The 21,525-nt window shown below is 42.8% G+C and overlaps 1 protein-coding gene across 3 annotated transcripts in view; it reads right to left on the bottom strand.

Annotated features, from left to right (window-relative positions):
- Nucleotides 1–8,574, bottom strand: part of LOC147617296 (esterase/lipase/thioesterase family protein) — a 54,726-nt gene extending 46,152 nt beyond the window's left edge. For 2 of the 3 annotated variants that reach the window (XM_086776926.1, XM_086776925.1), the window contains exons 1-2: nt 7,947–8,407; nt 7,341–7,635 (exon numbers count right to left, since the gene is read on the bottom strand). In XM_086776926.1, coding sequence (XP_086633052.1) covers nt 7,341–7,635; nt 7,947–8,176 — 525 coding nt within the window. In that variant the 5' untranslated portion in view covers nt 8,177–8,407. The other variant, XM_086776927.1, reaches the window with a different exon arrangement.
- Between the last annotated feature and the right edge of the window lie 12,951 nt (nt 8,575–21,525).

Below are 21,525 nucleotides of genomic sequence, written 5' to 3'. Positions count from 1 at the left end.
AGCACTGCAGCAGGTGTTGAATTTGGGTTTGAGAGAACTGGTTTTCTTTGCTTTTGTACATGGATTTGGATGACCCGGCTCCTGCTGTTGGTGGCATGGCTGCCAATAGCCTTAACATGGATCTTATTGAGGAGATGATCGAGAAGGATGTGGGTTATGCTTCAGATGCCTCGGAGCAACAAAAACATCAAAGGCTTGATGTTGATGCAAGCTACACTCCGGTGAATGTTGGAGAGAATGCAGAGGAAGTTCTCAGGTACCTTCTCCGGAGTTTGCACGTTTGCTGCAGATCACTGGTGAGCTTCTGCAAGAATATGTGAAGGCAAATACCGTGCAAATGGCTACAGTAGATAATGGTGGTGTGGCTGATGTATGCATGGAGACTCCTTTGTTGCTACAAGAGCTAGCAGATTTTCATGATCGTGCTGCTATCTTCTTCTTTACAAGGCGTATTCCATTGTTGCCTCGTCTTAGAGCATGATTGGGCCACTTGGTGTCGCCTGAGGCACTTGAGGAGATTTACGATGGTCCAAGAGGCTTTTATGAAATACTTTTTCGCACTTCGGAAGCCCGTAGGGCAGTCTTGGAGCAGGTGCCACTCTTTTTGAATGGGCAGTTGGTTCATGTGGTTCCGTGGAAGCCTATGGCAGAGTACCAAGATATGTTGCGCCAGGCTTGCCCAGTTTGGGTTGAAGTGAAACAATTCCCACCAATGTTTTGGCGTGTTTTACCAGGTCTCATGCAAGGTATCGGTGATGTCTTGGTGGTGCCTCGAATGACATCTAGAAACCGAAATCGTCTATGCATGTTGTGGGATACTGGGAGACCTAGGCCGACACATTTGCGTGTCAATATGGCTGGGCTGCAACCCTTAATGTATGAATTGAGGTGGGATACATTTGCTAGCCACTGTTTCAAATGTGGTGAGATGGGCCACTTTGTCTCCGAATGTCCGAAGAAAGAACAAGTTGTTGCTACCAAGGATATCGTTGATGGGCAGTTGTCCGTGGAAGATGAGCATAATGCTCCTTTACATGATGCCCAACACATGGATGTACATGTGGATGTTCAGAATGAGGTTGAGCAGCCATGGGTGGAAGCACGTGGTAAAAAGACACGATTTGTTGCCCCGCGGGGGGGTTTCTCAAATGCTGTTTGGCGGGGGCCTTTGCGTACTCATCAGGGGCCCTTACATACATATGCTCGTCGCCCTTTGGGTTCAGGTGCCCAGCAACAGACCAGGATTGAGAGGCCGAGAGGCCGACTTTCTCAGGGTACAGGGGCTCTTGGGGTGGATAGAGTAGAACGCTATCCTATTAGAAGTCGCCTAACAAAAGAAGCACAACAACAATTGCCTCTTGTGTTTGGTTCGAAGGGTGAGGTCATCTCGCCATGGGATGGTCATTACCCTTTGGCACGTGCTCGGGAACTCCAAGGGCAGTCTGAGATCACAAATACCATGTCTAAAAATGCAATGCTTCAAAAGGTTCGTGATTTGGCAGATTGTCCTGGGCCTAGTACACGGCCTTGTTGATTCCTTTTCTGGGAAGGCTTATGAAAATTGTACAATGGAATGTAAAGGGTATTTCTTCGCGCCAAAAGCAGTTCAGGCTTTGGCGTACAACTTTTTGTCATGGTTCGGATGTTTTGTGTGCAGTTGAACATAAGCAGCATAAGGGGTTTCATGTTTTCTACAGCGGACATCCTGCTTCACAGTCAGGTGTTATGTTTGCTGTTCGTTCGCAGTTTCAGCCTTCTCTTGTGATTCAAGATGTTCATGGAAGATTTCTAGTGATACAGATTGTTTGGGATGATACGCCTTTATGGTTGTTAGGGGTGTATGCTCCAAATAATGCTCGTGCACGCCGTTTGCTGTGGAATGACTTGTGTGCTCTTTCAATCTCTCATCCTGGCTTTGTGATGGGAGACTTTAATATGTGTGTCTCCAGGGAGCAAGCCACGTCGCCTCATTCTGTAATGGATGGCCCGGAGAGAATGGCGTGGGAAGCTTTTGCAGCAAGGTCGCTAAAACAAGACATGTGGTCTTGGTTGCATCCAGATGAAAGGGGTTACACTTATGCCTCACAACAGTTTCGGGGCACTTATGCTAGATTGGATAGGATGTATATTTTACATCAAGATCTCTTTTTGCCAGAGGTTCTTACTATGATGGTTGATCAGCAACAGGCTTTCTCGGATCATTGGCCGCTTGTGTTTGAAATGGTCTATCATCCTGTGGATGCATATAAAGGCTTGTTGGAACGCTTGCCTTTGCGCTTAAATCACACTTTTTTGGAGCATGAAGTTTTTGATGTTTATATGCGTCAGTTGATACGACATTTCTCCACAAGAGTGTCCATGGCTGATCATCATGCTTGGCCAGTGTTCCTTACCAACACTCGGAAATTAGTGCGGCATTATGGTCTTGCTAATGCCTCTATACAAAAACAGCATGTGGCTCTTCTTGAGTCGCTTTTAAAGGGCTTGCAGGCATTCATGTTTACTGACTCTATGGATGCTGAAGTTGTGGATGCCATAGAATGGCTGAAAAAGGAGCTATCTAGGGTGCAGGAAGCACAATATGTTCGCTCTAAACTACTTGCACGTCTTGATGCTTTGCGGGATGCTAACTGTCAATCTCATCGCTTCTATGATAAGCTGCATCAAAAACATATGCGTGAGAATATTGTTAGGCTGATGGATGCCCAAGGCAACCTTGTTACTCAACCTTCTGAGGTTATTCAGCATTGCATCAGGTTTTATGAAGATTTGCTTGCCCCTCGAGAGGATGTCTCGCCGGCTGTCCTGGCTGCAAGGGAGTCATTGTTTGCTGAAGTACGATATCAAGTTGACCCTGATGTGGCAGTTCAGCTTGATGCTCCTGTTACTCAAGGGGAAGTGGAAGCTGTTCTCTCCAAACTTCCCATGGGAAAGAGCTATCTAGGGTGCAGGAGAAGCACAATATGTTCGCTTTAAACTACTTGCACGTCTTGATGCTTTGCGGGATGCTAACTACCAATCTCATCGCTTCTATGATAAGCTGCATCAAAAACATATGCGTGAGAATATTGTTAGGCTGATGGATGCCCAAGGCAACCTTGTTACTCAACCTTCTGAGGTTATTCAGCATTGCATCAGGTTTTATGAAGATTTGCTTGCCCCTCGAGAGGATGTCTCGCCGGTTGTCCTAGCTGCAAGGGAGTCATTGTTTGCTGAAGTACGATATCAAGTTGACCCTGATGTGGCAGTTCAGCTTGATGCTCCTGTTACTCAAGGGGAAGTGGAAGCTGTTCTCTCCAAACTTCCCATGGGAAAGAGCTATCTAGGGTGCAGGAAGCACAATATGTTCGCTTTAAACTACTTGCACGTCTTGATGCTTTGCGGGATGCTAACTGTCAATCTCATCGCTTCTATGATAAGCTGCATCAAAAACATATGCGTGAGAATATTGTTAGGCTGATGGATGCCCAAGGCAACCTTGTTACTCAACCTTCTGAGGTTATTCAGCATTGCATCACGTTTTATGAAGATTTGCTTGCCCCTCGAGAGGATGTCTCGCCGGCTGTCCTGGCTGCAAGGGAGTCATTGTTTGCTGAAGTACGATATCAAGTTGACCCTGATGTGGCAGTTCAGCTTGATGCTCCTGTTACTCAAGGGGAAGTGGAAGCTGTTCTCTCCAAACTTCCCATGGGAAAGAGCCCTGGTTGGGATGGTTTGACAAATGAGTTTTTCCGAAAATATGCTGATCAGCTTGCAGAGCCTTTGACGCTTATTTGTCAAAGGGTTTGGGATGAGGGATATATGCCTGCCGATTGGAAGTTGGACATACTTCGTTTGTTGCCCAAAGTCCCTTCACCTACTTCTTTGGCTCAATGGCGCCCGATCTCACTTATGGGTATTATGTATAAAATCTTTACAAAGATTTTTGCCAATCGCTTGCAGAAGGTGCTTCCTACTCTTATTCATCCATATCAATATGGATTTGTGCATGGCAAGAATATTTTGCATAATATTCTTAATGTTCAAATTGGAGTGGATTATGCCAAGGCAAAGAAGCAAGAGATTGTGATGGTGCAGCTGGATCTTGAAAAAGCTTTTGATCATGTCAGCTGGTCTTTCCTTTCTCAGTTAATGACAGCCATGGGCTTTGGTCCCAAAATGGCTAATTTGGTGCATTTACTTGGCTCTGGTTCTATCACGCGGATTATGCTCAATGGAGGACTTTCGGATGGTATTTCTCTCACCCGTTCTCTCCAGCAGGGCTGTCCTCTTAGCCCTCTTTTCTTTGCCATTGCCACTCATCCTATGTTATCTCGCCTAGATGCTATGGCATCGCATGGTGAAGTGGTTGGTTTGCATCTCCCTCATGGCAAGCAATTGGTTGCTCAAGCCCTTGCGGATGACACTTTTATGTTTCTCAGGGCCGAAAAAGCCAATATAGATCGAGCAATGGAAGCTTGGAATAATTTTGCATTGGCTTCTGGGCTGAAAATAAATTCAACAAAATCAGCCCTCATTGTATGCACGGAATTTGATCTTGAGGCATTAGGGTGGCAAGGCCGTGTGGTGCACACAGGAGACATTGTTCGTCATCTTGGGTATCCGGTGGGTGTGGATGTGGACACCCAAGCGCTTCTTGCTTGGATTTCTGCTCGGATCTCGGATAAATTTGTGTATTGGAAAGCTCAAGGGTGGCCTATGCACGTGAGGGTTAAGGTAGCTCAAGTTATTATGCTTAGCATGATTTCCTATTTTTTGCCTTTGCTACCTTGGACGCACAAATCTCTTCTCCGTTTGGTTGCTCCCATTCGGTTTATGCTGTGGAAGAGACAAGGAAATATTATGGGTCAAACATGGATAGCTTGGAATCACATTACGACGCCCAAAAGAATGGGTGGGGCTGCTTTACTGGATGTCCGCTTGCATATGGTGGCGTGTAGGTGGGCGCTTTTTCAAGATATGTGTTTGCAGGAGCAGCCTTGGGTATTCATGGCTCGTGACTTGATTGAGTTGGAGGGATTGTCACATGGACGGACACGTGTGCAGGCTTCATGGTGGGACATTGTGAATGCGGCTCATCCTGTCCGTATTCGCTCATCTCACATTTTATCGCATATTCTCCTTTCTTGGCATGAAGTTATACTATTGGCTCGGTGGGATCCTGGTCATGAAAGACTACTTTTGAACTCTTTGCAGTTCGAAACATTTGTGGAGTCGCGTGTCATTGTTTGGCCAGACAGAGATGCTTCACGCATACGACTCAACCGCATGGTTAGGTTAGGCTTGGTTAGACTCCGAGATGCTGTGATACCTGGTCGTGACAGGCCATATTCGTTTCGTCGTATTCAGCAGCACTTTAGGGTTCCTCGGACATTTCAGCCACTATGGGTTGACATCATGCATGCAGTTGAGCCTTTTACTCCATTGCCTCGGCCATCTGCAGATCAGCCTTGGCTTGATTGGGCACTATGTAAATCTGGTGACTTGATATCACTTTCACCTAACCAGGTCTATCATAAGCTCGTATCAGAGAAAGATTGGGTTTCAACCAAGGCCAATAAGGTGTGGGGATTGCACAAGTCTAAATCATGGTGGCAGAAAACTCTTATGCGTGGTTGGCAATCTAAACTCCCTTACCAAGGTAAGGTTTTCATTTGGAGGATGTTGGTGGAAGGGTTGCCTACACGGGATCAACTCAGCCGTCGTAAAATTACATTGGCCTCTTGCTTCTTCTGCACGACATGCACTGAAACAGTTATGCATCTGTTCATGAGTTGTCCAGTGGCCCGTCGGATTTGGTCTTTTGTCTCTCGCGTTTGGGAGGCAGTAGAGAGGTCTACTGTTTCGGCTCATCAGTGGATATTTGGGATTTGTCCTCAAGTCATTACTTCGGACAGTCACCTTGTGATATTCCATTTCCTTAGATGGACAGGACTTTGGCATATTTGGATTACACGGAATGGGTTCATCTTTGATTCCTTGTCTGGAATACATGGGCACATTCTACGTATCCGCGGTTTGCTGCTTTGGCAGTTTTCTTCTCTTCTCTCAGCTCAGCTACTGGATGCAGATGTTATTTCGTTATGGTCTACGGCGGCTCGGCTGGCTCATCTTTGATGCTTTTATCTGGGATGCTTATTTGGCTAGGAGGCTTTCTTATTAGTGTACAGGTTTCCATGGTCATGATCCTTTAGAGGATCTTTTGTGGGGGTTTTTTTTGGGGCCATAGGTTCTGTGTGAGCCATGTGGCTGATGTACATTTTTACATATAATATAAAACACCATTTCACGAAGAAAAAAAAAAGAGAGAGAGAAAGAAAGAAAGTTGTATTAATGTCTTCAAAAGGCCAAAATGACCTATGAGACCAAAAGGTTACATCATATCCATGAGGTACATAATCCTAGGTAAAAAATAGTAATAAAGAAAGATAACAAAAATCTAGAACTTTAAAATCTGATCTAGGTACATGAGCAGAGAGATTGTTGAAACATTCTTACTCCTAGAAAAAAGCGCACATTCTTGGCTAACTGCGAGAACACAAAGCCAGAGACAGCAGACAAACCGTGATCCTGTGGCCCCATGCACATGTGACAGTCATCAAAAAGAGGCCACAGTCCCTCCAGAGAGCCACACGCCCCATGCACGTGTGACAGTCATCAAGAAGAGGACACAGTCCCTCCAGAGAGCCACACGCCCCCGCCCCATGCACATGTGAGAGTCATCAAAAAGAGGGCACAGTCCCTCCACAGAGCCACATGCCCCCGCCCTCCACTGGCCAGCTGCAAATCTAGGACATTCTTAGGAGCCACAGAGTACTCCGTCCACAAGGAGAATGACACATGCTACGTTCTGACACATGAAGTTTTCTACCTACTTCATAGTATACATACGGTCTACGTAGTACGTGGGCCTTATTTTCTCTTTTGGTGGCTAGTTTTTTTTTCATGTTGTCTAGACATCCTGTATACCCATGGATCAAATGTAGCATCTTTTTTGGTCTCATAGACCCTTTGGGTCTTTTGTCAATGGTATTTAAATCTTTCTTTCAGTCCTCCACATGACCTTGAATGGGGAGGCTATGGTTTCGCCATTCATGGTGAAGAGTGTGCCACAGCCGTTAATTAATCATTCCCATTTAAAAGGGACAAGTCGTTTCTATCAGAACTCTCCATTCAACAAATGGACTCTTCATTGTGATTTACCTGTTGCAGGATGAAACTACTCATCCATGAAAATGGGGATTCCCCTATTGTGAGTAAAAAAATTTCATGGAGATGAGAACATTATCCTAATTTTTTTCTTGCAAAAGAAATAAATGAGACCCGTATGAAGTGCTCACCAGTAGAATGAGGACGGGGCTGTCATCTTTTGTACAATAATCTGTCCCCGTTTCACAATCCACTCCTCCTACGGGCCAGTCCAATGCCACGGTTCCATTGTCCCCCATCCTCAAGCATTCTCTCCTGAATGTAACCTTGGGAAGAGACCGGAACTGAGCCGCAAATATAGTCTCCTGGTGTCTGTTTTTAATAAGGGGGTACCGTTTATACATCTGCTTAAGCATGGGCAAACCATCCAGAAGAACTTTGCTCAAGCCTGCCGGGTTGGCCACGATTTCAAGAGGCCCTGAAGGTCTGAGAAAAGTGAAGAAAATGTACTGTTAGCAGAGGGGCAACTCAGATATCAGAGCCTGGAATAAAACGGCAGCGTTTCTACATAAGTTTAAGATGGCATATGATCAAGTAAAACTAAAGCAAAGAAGTGAGAAGACAGAGTAGAGTGTATATAGAGATTTCTTCAGTGCCATATGAGTACGGCCATCACACCTATGACAGCATGTGGTCATGATAGCTATGATGGCATGTGGACATTATACCCATGGCTATTGTACCTATGACAGCATACCTGTACAAATTTCAATACTGTCTGAGTGTGGCCGGTATACCTGTTCGCTTCTACATCTGAAGGAGCAGTTGCCAAGTCGTGGGCGGTGAGAGAGCAGGAGGGAGTGCAAGGCGATGCGGGCTGGACATAGAATGGGCGATGTGAATGCTTGAAAAACGAAGTTTTGGACAAATGGGTTCGGCAGCTAGGCATGAGGTGCCGTGTGTAGTGATGGAGGGAAGCAGGGGAAGAAGAGAGGAGGCCACTTGAGGCCTCAATCATGAAGATCATAGCAGCATGCAGTGCAGTTCCGGGCAAATCAATGCAGAGCCAGAAAGAAACGCAGCTTAGAATGCAGCACGTCCTGTACGAAAGCAAAACGCAGCACCTCCGTCGACTCTAGATTAGATTGAGATGGAAATGACTGGAGAGCGAGGGTGTGGCTCATACCTCAACGCACACAAAACCGGCGCAATGTGCTTTCTAGAAGGGGAAATGCAAGAAGACCCAATCGAAAGCACTGATTCACTTGCCTGACTCTTGTGTGGTGGTGATCCTGGTCGGAAAAACAATCGCAGATGGCGCTCATTTGCTCCCTCAATAACATTAGCCAAAAGTACGTCTCAAGGCAAATTGCTTCTATACTTTTACCCTCAAATATATATGGGTTTGAGAGGGAATGCTTTGATGGTGGATGCAATATTACGCCATGCCAAACTTGCAAGGAGAGTGGAAATGTCTATACAACATTCTAATATATGTATGTACATATATTTTGAGAGGGAATGCTATATTACCCCACGCCAAACTTGCCCATGACACAACTTGCAATATATGGGAATGCTTTGATGGTACGCCATGTCAAACTTGCCCACTACACAACTTAAAGTATTAGTTTGAGTCTCAATCCAAGATTGTGAAATTTGATCTCTCCATCCGTGTATACAAAGTAGCACATTTATCGTACTTTGCACATACAGTTGCTCTATCTAGTTGTCAATTTATTTGACAATCGCCAGTGGGGATGACACACAAACAAACCTATCCAAAACCCAAAAAATGTGGGTTGTAGGTGTAAAGGGCCTTAGTCTTGTTGGTCTAGAATAGGATGTGAAGGATTTTCCCCCAAGAAGTAGCCTTGAATATGTAACTACACTTAGCTTTCTTTCATGAGTTAACTCAAGTGTACATCCACGCGAGTTAACTCAAGTGTACATCCACGCAAGTTAACTCAAGTGTACATCCACGTGAGTGCATCCATGTGATCTCTAACTCAAGTGTACATCCATGCGAGTTAACTCAAGTGTATATCCATGCGAGTTAACTCAAGTGTATATCCACACAAGTACATCCATGCGCTCTCTTTAAACTTTTGGGTGCAAATATCTCCTATGTTTTCCTTTTCATAGATCAAGAGTGGTCAAGGGATATTACGATGCTTTCAACATGGGATTCAAAGGGCTTAAAGAAAGGAGTAACTTTATGTGGAAATGCATGGACTCCAAGGAACCCATGTGATTTGTAAGTTTTTAAGCATCTGACCATCTATAGATTAGACAAGAGAAAAGATTATAATGGCAAACAAGACCTAACAAGGTAATTAAACACTCGCAAATTTATCATGTTAATCACAAAATGCATCACAACTTAAATAAGTGAAACCATCACAATAAGGCTACTTGGATTTTAAATAAGTGAAACCATCACAATAAGGCTATACTTCGATTGTAAGAATGGAATTTTTTATTTATTTAGGTTAATTTTCCTTGTTCTCCAAATCTTTGTCATCTTAGTTATGGCCTATAACTAGCTCCTTCTATTTGTGTTTTACTTCTTTTTTTTAAAGGTTAAAGCTTTCCACTAATCAATATCATTACTATTGAGTTTTCAACCTATATTTCTTTTCAACTCATCGTTTCTTTTATGAGCTTTCACCTACATGTATTAACTTTAAAGAGTGTTATTCAACCTAAAGTAGTAAGTTATTCCCAGGTCCTAGGTGGCAAGGTGCCAAAATTGCATATATGCTCATAGCATGAAACGGGCTTAGTGACATGAAAGAAGGGCGCCATGGTCCACAGTGTAACGCTCAATACTTAATGTTGCAAATGGAGAACTAACGAAAAGTTATTGGTTATACCTTTTCTTAGTAGTTGGTAAACCTTTCAAGCATCTTAGCAGTTTCACAACCATAAGCTACTTCAATTAGGTCATAACTTAAAGTTCAACCTAAAACACACTCAAACTCAATATTAAGTCCTACCAAGGTAGGCTAACAAAAACTAAATCATTCTTACAAGTGTGACAAGAGGGAAATTGATATTATTCTTGTAGATGTTTCCTTATTACCATTTCATTTTCCTGACGAGAATCGTAATGCAAAAAAGAAGGTATCTTTAAGATTAAGGTGGTTGTATAACAAATGATAATCTACAACAATGACGTCCACAAAAACTTATGTTATGATGAATTGATACTGTGGAATATAGATTATTGCATATTGAAGTTTCAAGCAAACATGATTTTTTCCACTCATGATTATGCAAAGTTTTGAATCCATAATTTCTTTTTATTTATACATGGGTTCTTTTTTACATAATTTTCTCTTGCTTTTAGAGAAATGGGAATAATAATTTGTTTAAGGATTTAAAGGAAAAACACGATTTCATAAATAGGTTTCTTGATACCTAGATGACACCAAAGATGTACAGAGAAGCGTAATATGCTTGATACCTAGATGACACCAAAGAAGCATAATATTCTACATTTAGTACAAAGAAACTGTAAGAAAATAGAATCAACGTAATACAAAGCATTGGATTGTAGAAAGAAGTGGAGAGAGTAAACGATATTACTACTTGCAATTTTTAATTACAAACTGATGGTTGTCTTCCCTCGTGTGTACTACAAGTTAGGAGCTTTGATGGTGATCTAGATAGACTTTGTCTTGCTTACAAGAGTGCTTGAACACAATGAACTTAATGATGAATTAAGGCTTCCAAACTATATAGTTCCTAGGGTCGGCATGGATGTAGGTTGGCCAACCCAATGACTTGGTCCAAAATGACCAATTGACCATATCATCTAATTGGAACCATATTAGACTACAGCCATGTGAGACCGTATGGACCCTCAAACAGGCCCCATAACTTGAGAATAGTGTCCAGCACTCATTAATGTAGTCACTTAGCTTGCACATGCATGCATCCTACTTGGCATAGTGTCAAGTACATACATGCATGCATGCATCCTACTTGGCATAGTGTCAAGTACATAAGCTGTCTCCTAACTTGGCCACACTTGGCCACCATCCAATGTCTAAAGGGTGCTCCCTAAGTGCTCACTAGGATGGCTACTCCTCATAAAGGGGGCCTTATAAAATAGAGCACATTTGTCACCCATAGAAACAACACAAGCGTGTAGCATTGAGAAAATACTTAGCCTGCACAAGCATGCAACCTACTTGGCACAGTGCCAAGTACATAAGCTGTCTCCTAGCCTGGCTACCATCCAGTGTCTAAAGGGTGTTGCTTGGGTGCTCATTAGAACGGCTACTCCTCATAAAGGGTGCCTTATAAAATAGAGCACATCTTTCACCCATAGAAACAACACAAGGGTGGAGCATTGAGAAAATACTTTTTCAACGCCACCCTTAATGTCCACCCGTAGAACAGCTACCTCATAAAGGGAGCCTTATAAAATAGAGCACATCTGTCACCCGTAGAACAGCTACTCCTCATAAAGGGAGCCTTATAAAATAGAGCACATCTGTCACCCATAGAAATAACACAAAGGGTGGAGCATTGAGAAAATACTTTTTCAACACCCCCCTCAATGTTCATTACTCCTCATAAAGGGGGCCCTATAAAATAGAGCACATCTATCACCCATAGAAACAACACAAGGGTGGAGTATTGAGAAAATACATTTTCAACACCACCCTCAATGTTCACCCGTAGGTGAATTACCTCTTTAGTCCAATGTCGAGGTGTTGAAGATGGCACTCTAGCAAACCTCTCCTTGGAGCCTTTGTGAAAATCTCTATACAATTCTATATTGTCAGACAGTAGACAACATAAAAAAATCTTTTCACAATTCTCTATTGTCAAGCAGTAGATAATCTGCACCTCTCCATCTATAATAAGCTCACGCACATAATGATATTGTATCTCAATGTGCTTCATGCAAGCATGTGTTATAGCTCACCCTAACCCTCCTTTAAACATATCCAAAAAGAGATTACCTGGTGAACCGCAACTGTCATGAGGATCTTTCCAATGGCCAAGCTCGTAACCCTTGAGGTCTCCAAGCTCTACAACTCATTGAGAAGCAATTCCACCGTGCCTCTCACGAGCGTTGTCACACCACCGCATTGCACTACGGGTACTCGTCCCTCGTCTCACCTCACTCAGACACACTCACTAGCATGCATTAGGGAGAGAGATTAGCAAGAGGATTACCAAGAGCAAGACTCAATTGCACAATGGAAGAGTATGTTGTATTATGAGAGATTTTCACTTATATACATGGCCATAAGTGTTCACACTACTTAAACTATGGCCGACCGGGCACTTTAGGCTCATAAGAGGCCTAATGCTATTACAATGACTACTTTCATAATATATTCATGAAGTACATCACTTAGGACTTCATCCTATCTTGCTACCACACACTTTTGAAGCGAGAATCGCCATAAATGCTCCATCACACCATTACAGGTGCCCGTCCAAGTTGTAGCTTTGGACACCATTACGGGTGCCCGTCCAAGTTGTAGCTTTGGACACTATTACTTCATATCTTGAATGTATGACCCTTTGGTGTATCTATCGTGACTCCTTGATGTAATAATGGTGGTAGATCTTGTTAACCCTAGAATTGGGTTAGCATCCCCCCCTTCCTGATGGCGATTGCGTCCTCGTGATCGCATTGAAGACCTTTGTGTGGGGAGAATGGACAAGCTTTGTCGATGGCTTTGATGTTGATTGACGCTCAATGGTCTTTGTTCCTCCGGAAGGAATAAGAAAAGCTGGTTAGTGAATGAAGAGGTTAGTGGTTTATTGGGAATTCCTAACGGTGTGGGGGTGGGGTTTTTTGCAAATGATTGCATATTTGTGTGAGCATGGTTTTTTTGGGCTTTTTGCTCACTTTATTTTTGGCAATCATAAGCAATGTTACATGTGATTTGTGTTAGTGGGGATGCTAAGAGATGTTAATAATGGGAGAGAAGAGAGGGAAGGATGCTAAGAGATGTTAATAATGGGAGAGAAGAGAGGGAAGGATACGGAGGAACGTAAACTTAATCATCAGAGTAAGATGGTGATTCTTAGTTCCTCATTTGATTCATTGAAGCGACATTCATCATTTGAAGAAATTGGCTTTCGATGATGTCCCTTCATGTGGCAGGATTCTTGTCAAATGTTGTTGAGTAGGACCTGTTCCTGCTTTCTTCTGCCCATGTGCTATTTTATGTTTTTATGTATATTTAAGTGCTCTTACAAAGCAGATATAAATGAAGTACAAGAATTGAGTCATATAGACTCAATTCTTATGTATATTTAAGTGCTCTTACAAAGCAGATATAAATGAAGTACAAGAATTGAGTCATATAGACTCTTATTGAACTGCTCTGTGTTGAAGTAGCCACTTGTTAGTGAGGATTGAAAGAATTACATCGACTTGCAAGGCTAATATAAATATCTTCATTAATGATTGAAGATCATTGATTTGTGAAGATAGTTTTGTTGTTTGGAGAGGTTGGTAATTTGAAGGAAAATTCCAGACGATGGGTTGACCATTGACCAGGCTTTCGTCCACCATGGCCTCCCCATCTAGAGATGTATCTGGAAGTTGTCGATGGTGAGGCTTTGGTGCAAATGTTCTCCAATGCATGAGTATGAATATGTACTCATGGAGAAGCTGGTACATTAATTTAGCCAAAAGAATAGTAAGCAATAAGCTTAACAATATATAATGGCGATTGAAGATTGTTGGGAAAGGGTTAATGCACGTGAGATGGCTTAAATCGTGAAAGTGCAGGTTCTTAAGCCGTGAGACTATAATTTGTGAGAAACCTCTCGTGAGATTGCAGGTTTTTGGCCGTTGAAGGGGTATTCCATGAAGTGGCCTAAGCCCATGAGATTGCAGGTTTTTTGGTCGTGAAGGGATATTCCGTGAAATGGCCTAAACCCGTGAAAGTTAATCTCGTGAAATGGTGTTTCCGTAAAAGTGCAGGCCGTGAAATGGAATTCCGTGAAATGGTGTTTCCGTGAAAATGCAAGTCGTGAAATGGAATTCCATGAAAAGGTGTTTCTATGAAAGTGTAGGCCATGAAATGGAATTACGTGAGAGGTAATTCCATGAGATTCTGTAAGGGTAATTCCATGAGATGGAATTCCGTGAAGGGTAATTCCGTGAGTTGCAGGTTTTGAGCATGTGAAGTTACAAGTTTTGACCTCAATGGTTTTTGATTTTGATTGATTGATTTTATGGGTCAGCTAGGGCATGACTTGCAAGGGACAGGTTCTTGTGCACTTATTTTTCACATCCAGAGGGGTGACAAGAGCATTGTTATTTTGTCTTTAATGCACTCATAAGTCTCCGTTGTTTTGCAGACATGGGAACTGATTCTTGAATTTTTGGCTCACATGTTGTCGAGGCAGTAGGTAAGACTGTGGGTTGGTTGCTTGAACACACAAGCTCTTGTGTAGGTGTGTTGAATGCACGAGAGTGTTCGAGTGATTTGCTTGTTGTTGCTTGGGCCTCCATTCTTGTCAAACTTTAGGTGAAGCTGTTGGGGTTGAAGTCGGGGGTTGAAGTCGGTGGTGAGGCTTTCTTCACATTGTTCTATTTTGGCAACCATATGATGGGATTACCATCATAGTATCCTTGTTGTTGAAGCACATGCACAAGCACCCATCTTTGATGGATATTATAAACCAATGGCTGATGTGCTTGGTGTTGAGGCTTCCTTCTTTGTGCAAGCTTAGGGGACTTTGCAATGTGCTTGGGAATCCAAGATTTGGTATTTCTTTGGTAGTACCCTTGTGCTTGCATTAGTGTTTTTGGTACCCACACTTGTTGACTTGGTGGAGTTCTTTGAGGAACTCGCATCATAGGCTTTTGTGGACGGTGTTAGGGAGTACTTTTCTTTTTCCTTGGCCTCTAAGTGCTGCGTCAAGGAAGAGGCTTTGACTGTCGAGGCACCCAAATTTGATTAGCACCTTCATAGTAGCCTTGGACTACAAGTAGTTGCTTCTCCACCCACATCTATATACTTATAAGATACCTTGATTGTGGTTGTCTTGGTGGAGTTTTCTTTTGGGTTGATGTGGAAGGTTTGGGGCCCTCCTTGACTTTGGTTGGCAGCGTAGAGGCTACAGGTTTGAGACTCATGGTGGGTGGGCATTGTTGACGATGATGAGGCTAGAGTCTCTTGTGGAGTGGCTGTCAATGAGACGAGGCCTTCGAGCATGTGGTTGTCTCCTTTGGTGAGGTTTGTCGATGAAGAGGCATAGGCTCCGGGGCTTTTCCTTTGAGTTCCTTGCTAGAGATAGATGGTTGCATGGGGGGAACTTCTTCAGGAATGGTTGTTGATTTTGCGAGGTTTTGGCATTGAACTTCATTGGGGTGAGGATGGGGTTGAAGGAGTAGATGCTTTATTAGAGTTGGTCATCTTACTAGAGTGTGAGTGTGTATTTAGTCACAAACACAGGAATTTTTCCCAATCTTCATCTCCATTCTCCTTCATTTCTTCTTCACGTACTGTATAGTGTATTCTCACATACACAACTCCTTTTTCTCTCACAACTCCTTTTTCTCTCACAACCCTATCACTTAACTTTAGGGTGTGTTCACACCATTGACACCCACACACACTTACATAATCATGGGGTTATATTTCAACACTCCCCCTCAAGCTCAACATGAGCTTGCACATTATCAAGGCCTAATGCTGCCCTGAAATACTAGAACTTGTCCTTTTTCTCTCACTTAACTTTAGGGTGTGTTCACACCATTGACACCCACACACACTTACATAATCACGGGGTTATATTTCAACACTCCCCCTCAAGCTCAACATGAGCTTGCACATCATCAAGGCCTAATGCTGCCCTGAAATACTGGAACTTGTCCTTGCTTAATGCCTTTGTGAAAACATCAGCAACCTGCTCATTGGTCTTAATATAGACCAAGTCAATCTCTCCTGCAACCACTTTCTCCCGAACAAAATGGTAATTCACCTCTATATGCTTGGTGTGTGAATGATATACTGGGTTCCTGGCGAGCATGGTCTTTCATGTCAAATTCAGCAAACAACTTCTTCTTGATTGCTGAAATTTCAGCCACATGACTTCTAGTAATAATCAAGTCATCCACATATATGACCACCACAACCATATTTCCATCAATATGCTTTACATAAAGTGAATAATTAGCCCTAGAGACTGGCTGAATTTCAAATGCAGTAGTGTCTTGCTAATGCGCTCACACCATGCGCGAGGTGCCTGCTTCAACCCATACAAGGCTTTCCTCAACCTGCATACATATTGTGGATGTATCGGGTGCACATACCCATCCGACTGCTGCATATAAACCTCTTCTTGAAGATCTCCATTCAAGAATGGATTTTTAACATCCATTTGCCATAGTTTCCAACCATACATGGCTGCCAATGCAATCACTGTCCTGACCGTAGTCATCTTTGCAAACCAGATTAAACGTCTCATCATAGTCTAGACCATATGTCTGTGCATACCCCTTTGCAACCAGCCTTGCTTTATAGTGTTCTATTGACCCGTCTAACTTACATTTCACCTTGAAAACCCATTTACAACTAATGGCTTGCTTTCCTACTGGCAACTTCACAAGATCCCATGTCGTGCGAATTAACGCATCCATTTCCTCATCCATTGCTGCCTCCCACTCGGGCTTTCCAACTGCATCTTGAAAACATGTTGGCTCTTTGTGTTGTACCCAAGACACTATATATGCATAATGCATCCTCATGTAGCCATTGTATGTCAGCCTGTCCACTGGGTGATGGACTCTCTCTGATCTCCTCACTTGTGGTGCATTCTTCTCATCCACTCTTGCATATGAGGCGGCACATTCTTCTATGCCTGTCTTGTGCCTGGTGTCCTAACATGTGGCAAACCATGCCCTTCATCCATACTCTCCTCACCTAAGCTCTCTTCCACAGCCAAACTGGCAAGCTTCACATACATGGTTAATGCGACCAAATTTGGGCAGCCCTCGAACAATTTCCTTTGATTGCATAGCTTTTAGTCGTTGAAAATTTTCATGTCCAATCCTTTTATGCCATAACTCAACCCACTCATCTTGTGTAGATCCGGTCCTTGCATACATCCCAGTGTGTAGACATGGATTTCATGCATCCAAAGCAAATAGGCGACCCTTTTTCTGGCCCCTTACAAAAGTAACTTGCCCAATCTACCATCATGAAACTCTTCAATAAAACATCCATACCGATTAAAACGGACTTGCAAACCTTGATCAGTCATCTGTCCAGTCCAACGGAAGCCAAATTCTTCGTGATAGTGGGGACATACCACTCATCTCCTAGCTTATTCTGCGTACCATCCTGTTCTAGCAAAGGAACTGTCCCAATGTGGGTGATGCTATGCATAGTGTCATCACATGTGGCCACATATCATCTTGCAACTCATCCTTCCTATCAAACCACTCCATGTGATTTGTAGCTCTCGAATCTAAGTGCTGCGGCTCAGCCATGCTACCCAATACATGCTCCAAAGGAAACAAGTGACCACCAGACCCGTTGGCATACATATTTCCACTGTCATATCTTGCATAATTTTCATATTGTTGGCCTCTACCTCGTCCTCAACCATATGTTGATTTTGCTTGAGGTAGCAATCGTGCTCAAAGTGCCCATATTTACCACAGTAGTGACACTCTCCATCTCTCTGCTGGTAACCTGTATGACCTCTACCACGGGGTTGTGCTCTCCCCCTCCCTCTAGGCACATAATCACTGCCTCTAGATGAGTATTCTCCTTGACTTGCATTATAATTGTCGCACCCACGGCCACGGCCATGACTAAAGCCACATCGGCCTCGATTGCCTCCTCGCCCTCGACCATGATAGAATACCCGATCCCTGTTGCTTCCACTGCTAGAAGCTCCGAGTCCCAATTTAACTTCTTCGGTCATGCATAAGGCAACTAATTCCTCAAAGTCTGGCATAGTACCTCTCATAGAAACTGATGTATCTAGTGACTTATATTGTGGCCCCAATCCATTCAAGGTGAGCTTTTCATCTACTATTTGCGTTACTTGGGTTGTCTCACCCATGATGCAAATCAGCAAACAACAAAACCACCAAAAAATTCAGTAGAGTATCACCATAAAAAGGTCACAAATCTGACATACATCTGCCACGAAATTAGTCCCAACACATAGGCATTTACCAATCCACTTTATGCATCAAACATCTAGCCGAATACAAGCTATGAGCATCCACCAACTTCCACATATAGGTATAACCATAAGCATCACGGCCTCCGATAGTGGGGTTACCTACAACTACTAAGACCCCAAAGTAGGCCTATTGTCACCCTGGGAGCCTACCAATACCCCCGAGCCTGCCTTTTTAACTTGCCACCTATCTAATGTCCTCAAGGACTGATGCAATCAAGTTGTCCAACACGGACGGAAGTAATATATGAAGGCAAAAAGCCTCAATTCACTCCTTGTCACTTGCAAAACCGGTGTTTTAGCCTCAAACATCCATATTCCACATTCCACTGCTTGCCAAGAGTGTATGGTAACCTGAATGGCTCAAAAATCACTTATGCAAACCTTGACATTATATGAACCATACAAAAACCACCTCAATTTTGCGTTTTTCCACATATACTGCTGTAACTCAGTTTCTTCTAGCATCCAAGCATCCACATACATCACTTGCACTAGCCCAAACACCTTACATTGGCTTGCATATGCACCAAACCTTGCTTTAGACCCAAAATTGCCAAAAAAGGAAACCTATAAATTCTTGTTTTAGTAATGTTGCCAAATTTGGACACCTCCAAAATCCCTCAGAAGCTCATGGGAGTTGTTATAGGCTTGATGGCCTTCTTCTTAGGGTCCCAAAGATGCATCTGGAACAATCAATGGCGATATGGAATTTACGTTCCATGTTACCCTAGATTCCCTTGAGTATGATGTCGTCCTTGGTGGAACTTGGATAGGTGAATCGTTGTATTCAATTGATGAATCCATGCAAACAGTCACCTTGAACACTCCTGCAGGCAATGTAAAATTGCTATTATGGGAGGAAGAGACCTTGGAGGAGCTGGAACTTCCAACATATCTTACTGAAAAGATCCCTAGGATTCAGGCTAGATTGGAAATTTCAAATAAAATCACCACAGCTCAAGCACAGCTTAATCCAACACGAGAACACAATCTCATGACCCTCGAGCTATGGGATTTGTTAGGTCAACCAACACTCACGGCACATCCTGAAAGAATTCCCTTTACACGAGACTTGAACATGCCATGTTTGGGGTACTTTGGACATACAATGTATATTAGAACTAACCCCCTTACTTGCAAGTTTTTTGTGGTTGAGTATGTGTTGGAAGTAGATTTGATCTTAGGGCATAAACAAACTATTGCTGCCCAAGCACCACTATGCTTTGCTAGTGATAGAGTCATCATGATGGTCAACGATAAAAAGTTGACAATACCATACTGCAAAAGGAAGAGGATCCAACTTTAATGGATTTCTATGATGCTGAATGCAAAATTTACAAGCCTCTTCCACAGAAGCCCCTCTACACAATGACCTACCATCTGCGTCAACGACCTGTTGAAATATAACCCTGTGATTATGTAAGTGTGTGTGGGTGTCAATGGTGTGAACACACCCTAAAGTTAAGTGATAGGGTTGTGAGAGAAAAAGGAGTCGTGTATGTGAGAATACACTATATAGTACATGAAGAAGAAATGAAGGAGAATGGAGATGAAGATTGGGAAAAATTCAGTGTTTATGACTAAATACACACCACACACTCACACTCTAGTAAGAGTGTGGTATCAAAGCTCAGAGGAGCTACAAGGGAGCAAAAGCTAAGCAAGACACAAGAGGGAGGTCTAAAAGAGGTAAGAGGCCTAAAACAGGAATTGAGAGAAGCTTGTTTTGGAGGAGAAGCCCCCTTCTATAGAAGTCGTGCTCTTCAAGAGCCTCAAGCACATGGTGAAGGAGGTCAAGGGTTGAAGCAAGGCCATGTTTCTTGAAGTATTAAGCAAGTATTAGGCCTCTCAAATGCTACATTGCAATCAAACGTAGAGATTACCACAATAGGGAGAGGCACCATCATTTTGGAAAAAAAAAAATTGTTGATTATAGCCATTTTATCAGTCCCCTACAGCTAGCTAAAGTAACCTGGAACTTTAATGTTTTGTCCATTGGCTCCTCTTGCAAGACTATTCCCAATGCAATGACACCCAAGTGTCTATTGTCATGATGTTATGACTAGCTCGAGGGCTAATCAATGTGTGTTTGTGCGCTTAACATCATTGCATGTAGGGAAATCCAACCATACCATGATAGAATCTTCCAAAGGAACAATGGATGCTTCATTTTTTGTTTCAACTTTAGATTCCATTTCTGTTTCATATTCCCATTTACTTTTAACCTCTTTTTGGCTCTTAGCTTTTTCAATAATACCCAATGTGTACATTGGCACACTTGGCACTCTGACAATTCTTAATGAGGTCTGTTTGGAAACTTGCGAATCCTCACAGTCTTGTTCTATGGTGTTCTTTATATCTTGGTATAACTCATGTTGAGCCCTTAAAGGTGCAAGTGTTGATGTTATGCTGGCTTCATCATGAGATAAGAGCATTCCTCCAAATGAGGTTTTGAGAGACTGCTTTAATTTTATAAGGGAATTATCAAATTCCTTATGTGCTTTCTCAAGCGTATAGTTTGTGCAATCTATCTCAAAAGACTCTTTTGTAGAGAGTATGCCTTCCTCTTGAAAGGGAAAGCGGTACTCCTCTGGGCTTTGTATTTTGGTTGCTTTTTTAGGATTGACATTATGAGGCTCAATCACAACCGGTGATCCTGTAAGACACTCAACCAAACCTAAGCATGCTCTCCTGAGCTTGCTTTTTGCATTCTACATGTCATGTGATCATTATTATCCATTTGGGGTGGTTGGGTGGGTTCTAGTTTCTTGATTGGCTATGTGGTGCAGTGAGTGAAGAGTCTGAACTTGTTTCATTCTCACTTAGTGACGTACTAGAACTTGTTTCATTTTCTGACTTTCTTTGGATTGTTAGTTTTTCATTATGTTTGACTATGCGACGAGATTGAATTTTTTGACTTTCTTTGGATTGTTAGTTTTTCATTATGTTTGACCATGCGACGAGATCGAATTTTCTTTTGGGCTTTTGTACCATGTGTCGCACATATGGGTTTTGTGGTTTGTGTGGTGGCGTTTGAGGTGGATGCTTCTGCATCATGTATAGCTTTTGGCTCTTTTGGGCTTATGTTCTCTACAGGCTACTTTTCCCTGTCTTTTTGTTAAAACCCTAAGATCTCTCTAGATAATTGTTATGCATAAACATGCATAAAACCCTAAGATCTCT

The sequence above is a fragment of the Cibotium barometz genome, chromosome 37 (assembly GCF_041138505.1).
Source record: "Cibotium barometz isolate CiBa-2024 chromosome 37, ASM4113850v1, whole genome shotgun sequence".
In the NCBI taxonomy this organism is placed as follows: Eukaryota; Viridiplantae; Streptophyta; class Polypodiopsida; order Cyatheales; family Cibotiaceae; genus Cibotium; species Cibotium barometz.
Note: the sequence above shows the minus strand (reverse complement) of the source record. Positions and strands in the feature narration are given on the sequence as shown.